At 38.2% G+C, this 16,472-nt stretch overlaps 1 protein-coding gene across 16 annotated transcripts in view; it reads right to left on the bottom strand.

Moving 5' to 3' along the window:
- NCKAP5 (NCK associated protein 5) overlaps positions 1-16,472 on the bottom strand; it is a 392,323-nt gene that overhangs the window by 126,926 nt on the left and 248,925 nt on the right. For all 16 annotated transcript variants that reach the window (XM_069780847.1, XM_069780846.1, XM_069780848.1 and 13 more), the window contains one exon: positions 554-703. In XM_069780847.1, coding sequence (XP_069636948.1) covers positions 554-703 — 150 coding nt within the window. The remainder of the gene's footprint in view (positions 1-553; positions 704-16,472) is intronic.

The following is a 16,472-nucleotide window of genomic DNA, read 5'->3' as shown; positions in this document are numbered from 1 at the left end:
TCTAGTTAGGAATTACCACAAGGTGCACTATTTTCACATCCTAATTTTCCAGAAATGTACTCAAAATATAGAGTGTGCAGTTGTCCATGTGGTCTACAGGGAAAATAGATTTTCCACAATCTAGCAGTAAACGACCTGAGCTCTCCCAAACAAGCAGTCCAGCAATTAAAAGTCAAGCAATAAACTACAATGAAGCAACACTGGTTTTACCAGTTGTTAAACCACCTATGTTAGTCTTACAATATTAATAATTGAAACAAAAGCAGTAAAACCAATTTTTCTTATTAAATGGTCTCAACTGAATTAAAATAATGTAGGTAATTCTTTTAAAAGATATCTGATGCTCAACATTAGAGAGGGATCCTTTCTGTAGTTCTAAAACTAAGCTTCTTGTTCATCCTCAGTAAATGAATCATAAAAAAAAGACCCCATAACACGAGTACAGGTGAACTGTGAAAGATTAGATTTATACTACAAGGTGATTCAGTGCCTATAAATGAATGAGGCAGGGGGCAGGGTGGTCTTTTATGTGTGAAACCGTTGTACTTCTTACCTCCAGAGCTTTCAAACGCTCCAATAGCAATTTTGTCTTTTCTTTTTCCTCTTCAGTGCTGCTGGTTTCACTTCTTGAATCTTCATCCGCTGGCGTGTGAATTTTTTCCATGCCTTCTTTACATCTCCTACTGTCTTCTGACAACTTTTCCTGAAATGATTTTTTAAAATGTCATTATTCATGGGTGAAAATGAAGTTAACTATGCAAATATCTTCAAATCTCCCTTGTATATGAATGAAAAAAAGACAGAGCAAGTTGCTAGTATATGACTGCAGTACTAAGTAAGTGGAGTTATGAAGGGTCTATGAAACATGCTGCTATGCCAATTCTGTAAAAGTGTATGCACAACTTAACTGCTACATCTACTTAATATTTGTAAATGTGGAACTCATCATCTTTTTAATAAAATAACTTGCATTTTCTTCTTTAAAAGTTGCAATGAAAATTGAGCATACCACCTTTCAATGGAAGCATTTTGCCACTGAGATATAAAGCAGTTTATTGAGGAAAAGCTAACATATGTTCATGCCTAATGTATTTCACCTTTCTTCATCTAGAGCTAATATTTGAATTACTAAATAATGGGCTGAGAACCGAGCTACCACATGAATACTGATTTAAGATCCACACTAATATATAACTGGAGAGAATCAAACTGACAGCAAAATTTTCAGAAGTGCCCCAGTCTATTACAAGTCAGTCAGATTGGGTTATTATTAGCTGCTGCTCCTGAGTGGACGACGGCTGCTGAGTTTTACAAGAGGTCTATAAAAATCATAGGATTGAACAGTGAATCTACCAACTCCATTAATTATGTGTCCAAGCTCTGCGTTGAGGCAAAGAATGAGACAGAGCAAGCAAAACATCAAGACTACAAGCAAGCAATGTAAAATATTGCCCAAAACGACAAGGCAAGCATAAGGGGAAAAAAGAGAACTACACAGATGTACAGAGTGAATTACCATCTGAGTGCAACATAAAGTGGACAGTATCTACCTTGTAAACCACGTTCTTCAACTGTGTAAGTAGATGCAGTGTGACAACTAATGAGAAGATTAAGAATGGCAAATGTGAGGTAAATCAACATTAAATAATGGGTGTCAACACAAATCTAGAGAAGTCCTTTAATGAGCATTTAGTTTTCTTTGTGTGCCTTTTTGATAATTCTTATATACAAAGGGACATAACTTTCATGATCTTTGGGTTAGTCTATAAGTGAGATGTATTTCCCGTAACTACTACAGAACACAAACTCTGTCTAAGCATAAAAATATGTATTTTCATTAAGAACTGATCCAACTTGAGTAACTGTGCAAATATAACTCTTTGAGAGTTAACAGCAAGACACTATCTTAATTAAAACCCATAAACACAACTGAATTAAAAATCAGCACTGTGAATCACATTTCTAACAATGTCCTTTCTAAATATTAACTAGCTTAGAAATTGACTATTACTATGCTAAAACTTTAATCAAGAATCAATTTTATAAGCTATGGGCTTAATCACTGAATACTCTTACACAAACCATGAGGCACAGATCTCACTCTGAGCCTCAAAACACAGATGTCAAAGAGCCATTCCATCAGGTTTCCAGCATTAGTGCTATCCTGATCAGAAAGGAACCATAAATAGAGTAGTTGTGGGGTTTTTTTCTTGCTTGCTACTCACTGGTGCAATGATAAGAGCCATTAAATCATTTTCCGTTCAAGTTGCTCTGATGAGTGCATTGACATAAAACACTTCGATGAACTCAGGAAAAAAAATTGACAAAGGTATCTCTGATGTAATTCAAACACAAACAAACATTTTGAGGAGATAATGTGACATCAATTAGATGTGGCTAACAATGGAAGAAAATATAAACATGGGCCCAGGGACACCTTTCCTGCTCAAACTAGACAGCAGCAATTTCAAAGGACAGGTAGAAGAAAGCACAGGTTATGACATTTCATCACAGAAAGGGCAGTAATGCAACTTCTCTCAGAGTAAATCCCAGTCACCTAAAGAAGTGACCCATTCATCTTCTAATTACAAAATCTGAGGAACTTTGCAGAATATCTCAAGATACCTACTACTGTTACCCCTGCTTGAGTATTTAAGTACAGCTCACATATTTTCAGAACTTGTTTATTACTGAGTAATAATAAATGAGTTTCAGTGTTTCAGGCATAGTCTAAAAAGGTCCCTGACAGGTCACCTACGCTACCTGGAAAAGCTGCAGAATAGAGAAAATATTACTAACCTTTAGAAACTGTGCTTAGGCATGCAATTTGCTGGGGGCACTGCCCCGTCACTTTAACCTGGGTGATACAGAGTAAGGGTAGAAGTGGAAAATCCACACTCAAGAAAGCAAAGAGAAGAGGTGCTTCTTTAAAACCCTTTGTGCTTAAAGTCAAGTCAAGTAAGAGGGAGAATGACAAAGGCTTTTGGAATGACAGAATCCTCTTAAGAGTGAAAAATCTGCTAATATCAAAGGCAGCTGCCTGCTGGGGGGAGGCAGGAAGGGGCAGAGACAGATTTGCAAGAGGAAATGTGTATCTCCTGCATGATGTTGATCAGATCCTACAGAAAGCTCTGGAGTGAGCATGCTGAAGGCAGGAAACAATGGCGTAGAGCAGCTTATTCCCCCTTTTCCCCCTAGATTCCTATACTTCTTGTGTTACCTCAAATAAAGACCATGTTTTGAATCTTCTAAACAGTCTCTGTTGTATGCCTCACATATTGCAGGATTAAAGGCAGGATGGGTTTCCAAGCTGAATAGCAAAATACTCTCCAGGTCAGAAGTCCAGCAAAGGCAGAGTAAGTGCTATCCTGCTGATCAATGCAATTTCATTTCTGTGAAAAGTTAAGAGATGGAAATGGTACTCTGGAAGTAAGCTGGACAGGTTAAAAAAAAAAGGGCAAAAAAAGCAACAACCAAGCTCTTGGTCTCCCCAGACCAATAAGTGTTTAAGACACATGCCTGTACCATGAAAGGATGGAAACACAGCAGCCTGATGAGAATTCTACAGTAAAGGCTCATCTACATCTCTAATGCTCTGTGTCAACAAAGAGACAATAAAAATATTAAATATTCAAATCTTGCTAAATGGAAACTAGGATTATGCTTCTCACTGTAGACATGTTCCCACAGAAATTAATGAGAAACTTACCATCAAGTCCCACATTGTGCAAACTTCTCAGGCTGGTTTAAACTGTCATTGCTTTTCTGAAACCAATGGTATTTTGCAAATCTTAAATGACATCCTGCCCTGACCATTACTTCTAAGTATTCAGTTTGTTCTATAAATCAAACAAATAGTACACTGATGATGAAGCCTTTGATCAAACACTATAGGCCCTATAGCCAATAGAAAACACAAGATGAAAACAGACCCTGCAGTCTGGAAATGGTAAGCTTTCTAGAATCGATGAGAAAATATAAATCACTGAAGACATTGATCTATGAAGCTGTACAATGCAGTGACCTGACTGAGACTTATCAGAAAGCTGGTGTTCACAGTTAGCTGAAGTAGGAACAAGCAGTATAATACTTCCTCTTCCCACTAATAAATAAAAGTAAGAACAATAAATTAAGAGAGCAGGAAATCCACCTGGAATTCCAAATGATAATTTACTGGAATTTGTAGAATATAAAGAAATATGTAGAATATAAAGCCAATCTTTTCCCTTCCACCTCCCTTCCAGAATACTGAACAAGAAAGTTTTTTCACTGTTTATAAACAAAGGGAGTAACTATAGTAATAGAAAAAATCATATGGAAGCTTTCAAAAGATAAGAGACCAAACAGCCTATTTCAGAAATTACCTCCTCCTTCATCCCAAGAAAGGCAAAAGTCTGCTGACCCTCTGGACATGGCATCAGTCATTGGGATGCCTTTCCTTTAATACTCATCACCTTTTCAAGGATCAGACAAGGGTCAAAGGGACACTTAGCCAGCTATTTCGTAACCATTATTATTTCAGAAATTACTGTACTTTTAAAAGTTTTATTGGTAGTACCGTCAGTTGTCTGTTCTTTGCCCTTTCTTCTTTCTTAAGATGCTTTCTAGGAATTACACTACACACACACAGGAAAAAAAAAAAAACCCAGAAAAAAATGAGCTCACTTTAAAATGTTTCAATTTGTGACTATGAAATTGCAAACCAAGAAGAGTAAATGTCAGATGACACAAAGAAAAAAAAAGGTAGCTAGCAAAAATCTATTCTAGATTTTCTCTTTTACAGTGAAAACCATGATTAGGCACTAATTGGAATAAGGGATCTTCTCTGGTAGTAACAACAAATATATGACATGAAATGATCATATAGTTCCCCTAGTAACTCAGATTCCAATTTTTCCTAATTTAAGATTTTACAGTGCAGGAACTACCTACTCAAGGAAGAAGCCTTTAAGAAAACAGAAATCATTAACACTGTTAACCAGCAGATGGGCCTCCAAGGGAGGAGGCCAAACAGAACCAGCAGCAGCACAGCACCTGCCACAGCTCTTCGCAATGGTAAATGCAAAGTCCTGCACTGGGGACGGAATAACCCCGTGCACCAGCAGAGACTGGGAGCCAACTGCAGAGGAAGGTGCCTGTTACAGGGAAGAGAGAAGATGGAGCCAGACTCTTCTGAGAAGTGGCATGATGAAAAGACCAGATACAATGGACGCTGCTTGAACATGAGAAATTGCATTTAGATATTAGGAAAACCTCCCCCCCCCCCCCCCCCCCCCCCCATGAGGGTGCTCATATGGTCACTGGAACAGGTTACCCAGGGAGGTTCCTGAATCACAGAGATATTGCAAAGTTCAGTGGACAAGTGGCTATGATAACACAACATAGCATAATCTAATCCCACTATAACTGCATCTGGACTCTATGGTACTGATTATAAACAGCAATCTTTCACAAGGACATGTGACAAAATTCTGATTGAACCAAACAAGAATGAAATAAAGATCAAGATCTTTGAAATGCTGATTTTCCCAATGAGCATTGTATGACATGAATTGCTTGTCTGGAAACTGATAAGTAATAATTAGAGATGACATCTTTGCTCATAGAAGCTAAAGATCATTTTCATGTGATAAACACAAGTCTTCCAGAGAAGTGAAGTGTTTCAGATGCAATGTGGTAAAGATCCCCCAGAAACAAAGAATCTCTTTTTTTTTAAAATTCCTTTTAATTCTTCAGCTTCTGAAATTTATTAGATACCATGGTTTTATAATGGTTACAAATCCCAATTCTTCTGAGAGTCATGCCTGCAATTTTCCAAAACCACACTTTAACCCAATGTCCTGGCTTCAGCTGGGATAGAGTTAATTTTCTTCCTAGTAGCTGGTATAGTGTTATGTTTGAGTTCAGTATGAGAAGAATGTTGATAACACACTGATGTTTTCAGTTGTTGCTAAGCAGTGTTTAGACTAAGGCAAGGATTTTTCAGCTTCTCATGCCCAGCCAGCAAGAAGGCTGGAGGGGCACAAGAAGTTGGGAGGGGACACAGCCAGGACAGTTGACCCAAACTGGCCAAAGGGGTATTCCAGACCATGGGACGTCATGTCCAGTATATAAACTGGGGGGAGTGGGGCTGGGAGGGATAGCTGCTCGGGAACTAACTGGGCATTGGTCGGCGGGTGGTGAGCAATTGCATTGTGCATTACTTGTTTGTATATTCCAATCCTTTTATTAGTATTGCCAATTTAGTATTGTTATTATTATTAGTTTCTTCCTTTCTGTTCTATTAAACTGTTCTTATCTCAATCCATGAGTTTCACCTTTTTCCTTCTGATTCTCTCCCCCATCCCACTGGGGGCAGGGGGAGTGAGTGAGTGGCTTGCGTGGTGCCTACTTGCTAGCTGGGGTTAAACCACAACACCCAAGAATAAAATATATGTAGGATATATAATTAAATAGCGCTTATGATTGCTCATAACCACTTATTTGAGAAAAAAAAATTATTCACAATGTAGTTATTAACAGATCATATACAGAGGCAATGGTAACAGGCATCCAAGAATTCAATCGATATGGAACCCAATCTAAGTGGCTAACTCAGCATCTCAAAACATTTAGCACTCCCCATGGTGTATCAGGAGCTTCCACAGGACTTTCTAAATGAGGTATTTACTAAATAGTTATCTTAGACTTCAGTGGCTAAACTGGTGATCCAGGTACACCAGACTACACTTCTAACACTCTTTTCTGCTATAATAAAGGCAGACTCTTAACCTCCAAACCCAAACTGCGATTTCCAAATCCACATACAGAATTGTTTATGTATGTGCTGGTTTTGGCTATGGTAGAGTTAATTTTCCTCATAGCAGGTAGCATGGGGCTGTGTTTTGGATTTGTGCTGGAAACAGCATTGATAACACAGGGATGTTTTCGTTACTGCTGAGCAGTGCTTACACAGAGTCAAGGCCTTTTCTGCTTCTCAGCCCACCCCACCAGCGAGGAGGCTGGGGGGGGCACAAAAATTTGGGAGGGGACATAGCTGGGACAGCAGACCCCAGCTGACCCAAGGGATATTCCAGACCATATGACATCATACTCAGCGCATAAAGCTGGGGGAATGTTGGCCAGGGGACCGCTGCTCGGGGACTGGCTGGGCATCAATCGGCTGGTGGTGAGCAATTGTTTTCATTTGCATCGCTTGTCTTTCTTGGGTTTTATTTCTCTCTGTTATTTTCTTTTTCATTACAATTTGTTGGTGTTGTTATTATTTTTATTATAAGATTTTATTTTATTTCAATTATTAAACTGTTCTTATCTCAACCCGTGAGTTTTCTCACTTTTACCCTTCCAGTTTTCTTCCCCCAATCCTGCTGGGGCGGGGGGAGTGAGCAGCTGTGTGGCACTTAGTTGCCAGCTGGGGTTAAACCATGACAATGTAATGATAAATTGTGAATGTTTTTTTCTTGCAAGGCCATTCTATAGTCTTGATGTATTCTTACATTATGTACTTTCAGTGTTATTTCCACCGCAGACCTCCTAGTGTTCAGCACTATTCTTCACTCCAAGTGAGTGATAAGAAACGCGAATTTTCAGACTGTTGATGTAGATAAAAACCGTAGATGAGGGTTTCTTTGTACTTTCATGAAAAAAACAGCCCCAAGCTATGCACAAGTAGCTCAGTCTGACTGCACAAGCTGAAAAAAGGCAGCAATTGCTCCAAGGATTACTGACTTAAAATTCCAACAAGGTTAAAACTTTTTTCCAGTGGCACCTTGCTCCCCTTTCTCCCCCCACCATGACCTTTTTTCCTTAATTATAATTAACACTTGTTTCCTTTGACTCAATCCCTCTTAAATATGCCCTTGAAATCTTGCAGTATCTTCTTATATGCTTTATAACCTATTTCATTTTGTGAAACCTGAGATGTATAAAAGACACTTGTATGTTAAGTCAGAGCAATGTGAAGTAAGACTGATGAATTCATAAAGTCTTTCCTGCAAGATGCTTGGTACAGCAGTAGTCACTGATATCACCGTAATCTGAATATGTCTGTTCCATGTGCAACTTTTTAAAAAAAATTTTCTTTATTTGCTAATGGGAATTCCACTACACACCATGACCCTGGTCTGAAAAAAACCCGTAACTGAACAAACAAGTTAGAAAGTAAAAAAAAATTACATGCAAGTAGACAGTGCAATCTAAATGATGTCTGAGTATAAGGCTACAAATATGACTTCTGGTTTTACCTTACTTACTTCTACCTATGTATTCAGCTGTTTTCTCTTGCTTTATTTTCTCCCAGTGGAAAGACAGAGAAAAATATAGCTTTGCTTTAGATAGCACATCAGCAAGTGTCGTAATAATATATTTTTGTTTATCTAACAGCTTTTGTTCGGAACAAGCTGACCAAAATTGAAAGAAAAGAAAGGAATGCACATATATCACAAAATTTTACAGAAACATCCCAAATTGTTCACAGTTTAACATTAGCGTTGTCAGGAAAAACATATAAAATTCTTCTTTTTCATCTCTGGATTTCACTTACAAAATGAACAGAGTGAGCAGTAACATTCCCCAAATTAAATACATGTGATGGATAAGAGAACAAAGTACTTTCTTTATGTTTCTGGTGTGAGTCTCCTACCACTCACATATCAATCTACATGTACTACATATTACTCTTCACTCAAAACACTCCTCACGAGTACAAGCTATCACTGCTATTGAACAGTTCTACTGTAGCATTAATAAATCTCCTAATGATGCTTTTATTGGCTGTTCCATGCATTAGAAACATCTATTACTTCCAAAAAAGTTCAGATCAAAAAGGACTATTTAGTGTATGTTATCACATCAGTTAAGAGTAGATGAAGTTTCTTGTCTTCAGGTCCCCAGCTGAATGTCAGTCCTGGGTGTCAAAGTGAACTACACTAACCTTGTGACCAAATATTGCTGTTGACACCATCCTGTCTTTAGTGAATGGATATTCACATTATCAACAGCACCCTCACCTCTGACACTTAATCTGTCAGAAGCAAGATCAAAGACTGACCATTCTGGAGGTGACTCTTCCAAGCTAGGTTTCAGGCACAGTGGTGGCAGGGCTGTGTGGCAGTAGCTCATTGTGTTTGTTGTTCCTTTTCAAAATGGAAGACTTCAGCTACACTGAATAGCAAAGTTGTCAGCAGAAAAAAAAAACAACCCACAAACCTGTTCTAGAAGCTAAGCTGTTCCTTCTTCATATCTGTATATATGATATTATGAGAAGAATATGCAGTGTGATTTTTCATGCAGATATTCTCTTATAAATTGGTTCATTATAGTACCATACTTAAAGTAATCATCTTTCCTCCCAGGAAACCTATATGCAGCATTTAAACTTTCCTGAAGGAGTTTGTAAGTATTAAAGTAACTACACTTGACTAAAGTGACAGTATTAAAATATCTACCTTTGACTGAAGTACAAACAAGCCAAACTACTCTGAAAATTAAATTCAGTAAATTTTATGTAATAGCAATTAAGGCAATAGAATTACTCTGGATTTAAACTGCTAGAAATAAGCCAATTTTCCTTGCCTTTGCAGCCCTTCACTTTTTTTTTATTAAATAATGTCTTTTCACTACTTGGATGAAGGCCAAATTACTCTTCTTAATGAAATGAAAAACTTTGAGTGCAAGTTTTTTTTGCCACCAGAATGTCTCCTAAGTACTTATACTTGTTGATGCAGTTTTCCATAGATGGTTTCTTTAGGCAATACCACAAAAAGGCTCTAAAGGACATACCTGAAGATGAGTCTTAACTAGTATTTTGGAATGACAGCAATATATTAACTGACTAATTCTCAGCATAAGGACAATTGCAGAAGTTGACCTAAGAAGTTACCTGTGGGATTAGGACAAAAAAAATAGTATATTGTTACATAACCAGGCAATTTTTTGCAAATGCCAGGGAATAGTTGGCTTGTCTCACAATCTTGTCAGGAAAACTTCTGAAAGAAGCTCAGAATGCATCTTCACACAAAAATAAAATGTAGGAACAATCATTCTGGACCAGATCAGAACTTCAGCTTTTCAAAAATGAAAAATACTTTTCATGATCAGCAGTGCACATTCTTTCCAAAATAAATATACTGGTGTACTGGTAAGTGCATTGTTCTGTTAAAATAACTTTCAAAAAGAGAATGTTTGTGAATGCAGCATAATCTCCCTTTTTTTTTTTTTTCCCCTCAGAAAATAAGCAAAATGTTAGATTTTTTTCAACTTTTTAAAGTTTAAAAAATAGCATTGCTTCCTGCTGGTTTGAAAACATAAATGAATCACAGCTCAAAATGCAGAGTGAACAATCTCTTTTAGGGAGAGGAAATAGGGAGAGAGCAAGTGACTTGGCCATATATAAGACCCAACCTTGGAATATCAAGGAATACAAACTGGTTTTTCAACTTTTCTGTCCAAACACTTCTGTCACTAGACAGCTGATTGCAGTAAATGGTCTCTATTTATTATTTCTTATTCATTATCCTTACTCAGAAAACACAGAGGATTCGACAGATAAAAATGCTTCTTATTTTCCTGCCAGACCCTCTTGGCCAACCAGAACCTCTTCAATACCAGCTCAGGATGGGCAATGCTGTGTCAGGTCAACAAAGGATGTCTGGATCCTCACAGGGATCTGGATAGGCTACAGATAGGTAAGACCCTCTTATTAAAATCTTCCAAAAGATCTAAAAGATGACAACAACTCCCTGGGGATCTCAGTGCTCTACTGAGAAACAGAGCAGGGCTGGAAGTGGCGATGGGTCCCACGGCAAGCATGCCACAGCAGCCCCGCAGGCTTGGTTTCTCACACAGCCAGAGCGTGGGCTGCCCTCAGCCTGCGGGCCAGCACAGCCCTGCTGCTGGTAGCCCTGATTTGACCTGCACAAGGCATACACGCCGATAAAGAGCAACAAGTTGGCCTTCACATACAAAGATACCAGCATCTCTCCAAGCAGCAGATAGATTATCCTAAAAGTGGTATTTGCTACAAACTCCATGAGGTTATTCCAGTCTCTCAGGACTAGCAAGCAGAGGCATGTTAGAGCCATACTCTTTTCTCTCAAATACATCCCCTGAATTGGAAAAAAGGCAACCGGAACACCACCGTTAAGGGCAAGACTAAGGCTGCAGACAACCTGCTGTGCATAAATGGGAAGTCCCTGTATGCATTACGACGACCTGTGTCAGTCAGGCTGTGAACCACATCATCACTTTGCTTTCCAAAGAATTGCCATTATGCCTGTTTCATATGTATAGGCTTCAGGCAATGTATACGGGCTGATTTTTGTGGATTCATTTTTTGTGGATTCCAAAAGTAAGAACTAGAAGAAAGATACAGCAAAAGATAGAAACACTGTATTGTAGAGGAAAATCTAAATGTAGAATTACAATCAGTATAATACATAATAGTACCATCAAATCAGTCAATCTGCACCTCTTGTTACTGTAGATATATAGAGGATTCTGGGAAGGAAAGAACAGCTTGTTTTCTGAGAAACAGGCACACAAATGGCACATTTCAGTTATGAGACTTCGCTGTGTTAAACATAACTCCATTGCTTTGTTACTGTATTACAAACAATCAAAAAGGGAAAACTATTTGCACATATGTTCCTTGCAACAAAACTGTAATTCTGAACGGTGTCTGAGGAGCACCATCACCCTCCTTTGGGAGCAAGAATCCAACCTCAGTTTAGGTAAATATGGGAACAAATATTTATCAGCATCTTTGCACAGTGGTGGAAATCTATGAGAAGAAAAGCCGTAAGGAATTAGTCGCTACCGAGCTAGCCTTGGATTTCTCTGTATGGAAAAGCAGTCCAATAGCAAATGCTTGTGTCCTCGACAGCCAGGGATTTCCAGCGGAGCTCCCAAGGATGTGGGTGCCTTCACTTCTGTCCTTCTCTGGGAGACACAAAACTGCTAAGCTTTGCCTAGTAATATTCTCCTTAGTAGCTTAGGAGGCCTGGTCGATGTGGTCTCCTGTGGGCACTTCTAGTCCAGAGAGATAAGTTTAATTTTAAGGATATACTTCCTCTTTCTGCAATAGAAGTTAGCATTAAAAATCCTATGTGGATTTCAGCTAGGGAATTCAACTAGTGCCTTTTTTTCAATTCATGGCCATGCCTCACCTATAAAATGTTACATATCAATGGCCTGAACATTAAGCTTGTATAATATTGTATTAAGATAAAATTATATTGCCAATAGATACAGTTTTTCTTGCATGAAAGAGCTGTTAACACCAACGGCTGTGCAAATTAGAAGTGACAGTCACAACAACTCTTCCACATTTGAGTCTCACAAAGCACGCAGACAAAAAATTGGGTTGATCTGACCAACGATGCCACCTGAAATGTGCCTGTATCACTTATGTAGTCACACCTCTCTGACACCTGCTTCGGAAAGCAACTGGCAAAACGCTCCAGATTTCATGACTGAAAGCTGGAGTTATTTTACCTTTGTATTGCAGTTATCAGTATTGAGTCTTCACAGATAAATCTTCTTTCTTACCTGTGGATAAGGCAGACATATATACATATATTTGTATCCAGCAAGCGGGCAGGAAATGGAACTGAACTTTCTTACGTTCAAAGCCACTCCTCTGCGAAGCTGCAGTGTGAGTTAATGATTGCACTGGTGGTGATGCCCTACAAATGGGACAGGTGTCCCCCATGGAGCTGTGTGCCATTCTTCTCATGGTGCACTCTAAAGCCTGAGAATTCTCTTCTGAAGTCATTACTTCTCGAAATCTTGTCATCCCTCCAGAGTGAGAAAAAAAACAGAGCTGAACCACAGTCACAGCTCTTACTCGGCAAGGAGAGCCCATCCAAATGCTTAGGCTGCAACTACTCAAACTGTCTGCTACCACTCTGATGTCAGTGCAGTCACATGGGTGCCAAAAAGAGCAGCGGAACAAAAATGAGACAGGACACATACCACTTACAGAAAGAAAAGGGGGGAATCAAGCTGCTCCTCTCCATTGCACCCAGGGCCAAAGAAACCTGAAAATGTGCTCTACTATTAAGGCTACCTGTAATCCCCATTGAGTCTTTGAGCCAGGCTTCTCCTGGTGTAGACTCAACAGCACTGACCTCAGCACAGGGATCGTTCTCCTTGACAAACCCCCTACCCCGTTACTTGTATCTTTCTCCTCTTGCATTTGTATAGGCAATCTCTGAAGTCCTGCACTGTCCAGCACAATGAAGATCCCTTCTGCTAAAAAGTAGTCTAGACCATGTCAGCGGGTGAATAAGCGCAGTCAGAGACACTCTGCACTAGCACTGAAGTTGAGGGATGACTGTGCCCATGACGTTAGATGGGATGGGCTGCAGGCTGGCTACAACCCAGGACTTCAGTTCCTGCTGATCAGAGGATCATGCCTGGTCCCCACAGCAGTATTTGGAGTGCAAATCTCAAAGCAGCACAGTGGGGTTCTGAAAAGGTTACAAACCTTACGGTCACGAGGTTTTACTTCCCTAAGTTTTTCATACAAATTCATGTATCAAAATCCCCAAATTCCCAACAGCAAAAACTCACTTCCATATTTTTTAATACAAGACAGGATAGCCCTACTTGAAGACCATCCAAGCTCCACTTTGAAATTGATTCCTTTTCTATTAAAAGTATTTGTATGTTAAACAAACTCCTTAGGGGAAGTAAGCCTTTTTCCAAGTTTACAAGGAAATATGAAAAGCCTTTTTTTTTTTTTTTATTAATCTCTTCATTATCTGGCTCAGTACTTCTAACAGTTCTGTTTACCACAGAAGCAGCAGCTCACATATATGATGACCTCCTAAATATACTTGAGATTAAATGATATGTTGTTATCCTCTTTTTACAGACAAAGGCTAAAGATGGACAGATAAATTGATCTTGTCCAAGGAAATGGATAAATTTGTAGCAAATGAAAGAATCAAAATCTAGTCTCCCAAACACAGTGCTTTAAACAGCAGATTGTCCTTCCTCTCCGATGTGACTGCACCATGTCTGTCCTGAGCTTTAGTGGACACATTGACAATTCCAGAATTATAACAAATTGTGAACTTACAACAAACTCTCATCTATTTCGATCACTGCACACTGACGTAAAGCCAAAAGGAGCTAAAAAAACCCTTGAAAGTCTTTGAGTGAACTGTAATCTGGTAAGACTCTACCTAGATATCCAGTATTGTGATCAAACAGGAAAGAGACTCTAGTTTTTGGTATGCAAATCACAACAACATACTTAGGAAGGAAAGTCTGCAGGGTGCTTCTTTTAATGTCTTAGGTTCAAGTACTGCACACAATTATTTCTGGGGATCACTCTCCCACTTAGATAAAGTACTTGTCTCTTGAATGCAGATAGTATTAATATATGAGGTATTGGCTTGGCCTTTCATGGTCTTACTTTTAGGTGGACAATGCCTCTTGGAAATATTATAAAGCTCTTACATACTACAGCCTTTTAGTCAAGTAAACTTTTAAGCAAGAAATATGATGGTTCATGGCAATTCAAATCACACATATTCTTGTCTACATTTATGTGAGCATTCATTATAAATCTTCCCTTGGTTAGTATTATGTAAAATGATAACAGAAGAGAATTTTATTTACAATCCTGCTTCTAAATTTATTTACCCTAAAGAAATCACATCATCCATCTGTAAGTCCAAATTAAATTCCCATAGGGCAGCTAGCTCTATGGAAAGGGTTAGAATATTTTGCTTCAAGTAAGAATTCCAGCAAGACCTAACAATATGGCAATAATACTGCACGCTCTGGGCTCCATCTTATTATTATTCTTCTAACATGATCACTATGCAACATTTAATGTTCATTAGCAAGATTATTTATTCTGAAGTCAGGCATATTGATATTATAATAAGAACTCAATTTCATACACCCCAGAACAATAATTAGATTTGTAAAAAACAAATATGTAGACAATGGTCAATAGATCAAACGCGTTTATTGCACAGAGGTATCTTTTATGACTATTCAGATACTAATCTGAACAGGCTTCACATACTAAAACTAACTTACCATCGTGTCAGAGAATATGGGACATATGTTGATAAGTCACACTGGAGATTGCCTAGGTCATGTCCTCCTTTGTTATGAAATACATAGTTCTGAAACTGCAGTAAAATCTGATACTCTATTGCACTGAGTACTGATCATATTGTTCTGATCATATCATAGTAATCACAGAGAACAGAAATGATTCAGAATATGTTCTATAAGGTAACTGATTGTAGAGGATGGCTTTCAAAACAATGTTAGTATTTATACATTCAATAACTTCTGTGTATGCATATGAAGAGATAAATATATATCACCTGGAATTCAGATCATAAAAATCTTTTTGTCACATGTTAGCTCACATCTATACTTCATTTACAAATACAGGATGATAATATGGTTATCATGTTCCCAAAAACCTGAATACATCAGTGTTTTTAAGAAACATTACCTAGGTAGTACATTCAAGTTCTATTCCCATTTGTGAACTACCCTTATAAATATACCAAAAAACTGTTTGAATGCATTTGGAAAGATACAAATGAAATGCTTCTATTGCAATATTGATGCCTCTTGTCATACCTGGTCACAGTATTTGCAACAAAATTCATCATATATTTAGATGATATGTTTGTCCATGATTTCCACACAGTTGGTTTCAATAACATATTAATGATGCATATAATGCCTTATTAGTATGTTTTTCAATGTTAAAATACCTTGTAAACATTTCAGATCACAGCTGCTTTGCCAACTATTTGTTTTGAAGAGCCTTTCAGGTATTAGCTTTTATTATTACATGTGGTTGTTGCCTAAATCACACTGCATAGTTTTTACCATATGACTGAATAACAAATACACATCAAGTGAACCCATCTCTGACCTACATAGCAGGTAGCCATACGAGGGCAGGAATGCGCTGTTTTGCATGTGAATAGAGCCGTTCCTTGAAATTCCCAGAAAACAAACTATTTGTTCAGAAGTTTGTCACAAAAGTGAACAAAAGGGATGTGAGGATGAACGAGCCAAAGAGATACTCAGAAAAAACACAATGTTCATGGAAATGTTCCGTATTTTGACCTGTTTTACCAATCACAGACTGGTATATAATGCAGTAGCCTAGCTATTCCTCCAGGAAAGGAAAAATCACTGCTTCTGAGTCATGAATTAGGAAAAGTAATTCATAAGCAAAGAAAATTGCACAGTGGCAATACGGAAGAAATGAAAATTGCTAAAAAACAAGCTAACTTTGATATCATGAGTGAAAACGTTCCCAAGAACAAGAAGAAAACAGGAAGAGAAGGAAGCTGCTATCCAATGTGGAGTACAAGATTTAAAATAATCCTAGAGTAACAGGTATATGGGTGCTTTAAGGTCCTGGGACAGAGATAGCTTCACTTTGTAAGAGAGCTAGGCTCAGGTTTGGGGAATCTGCC

The sequence above is a fragment of the Haliaeetus albicilla genome, chromosome 4 (genome assembly GCF_947461875.1).
Source record: "Haliaeetus albicilla chromosome 4, bHalAlb1.1, whole genome shotgun sequence".
Lineage (NCBI taxonomy): Eukaryota > Metazoa > Chordata > Aves > Accipitriformes > Accipitridae > Haliaeetus > Haliaeetus albicilla.
The sequence above is the reverse complement of the archived record's forward strand: the minus strand, read 5'-3'. Positions and strand labels throughout refer to the sequence as shown.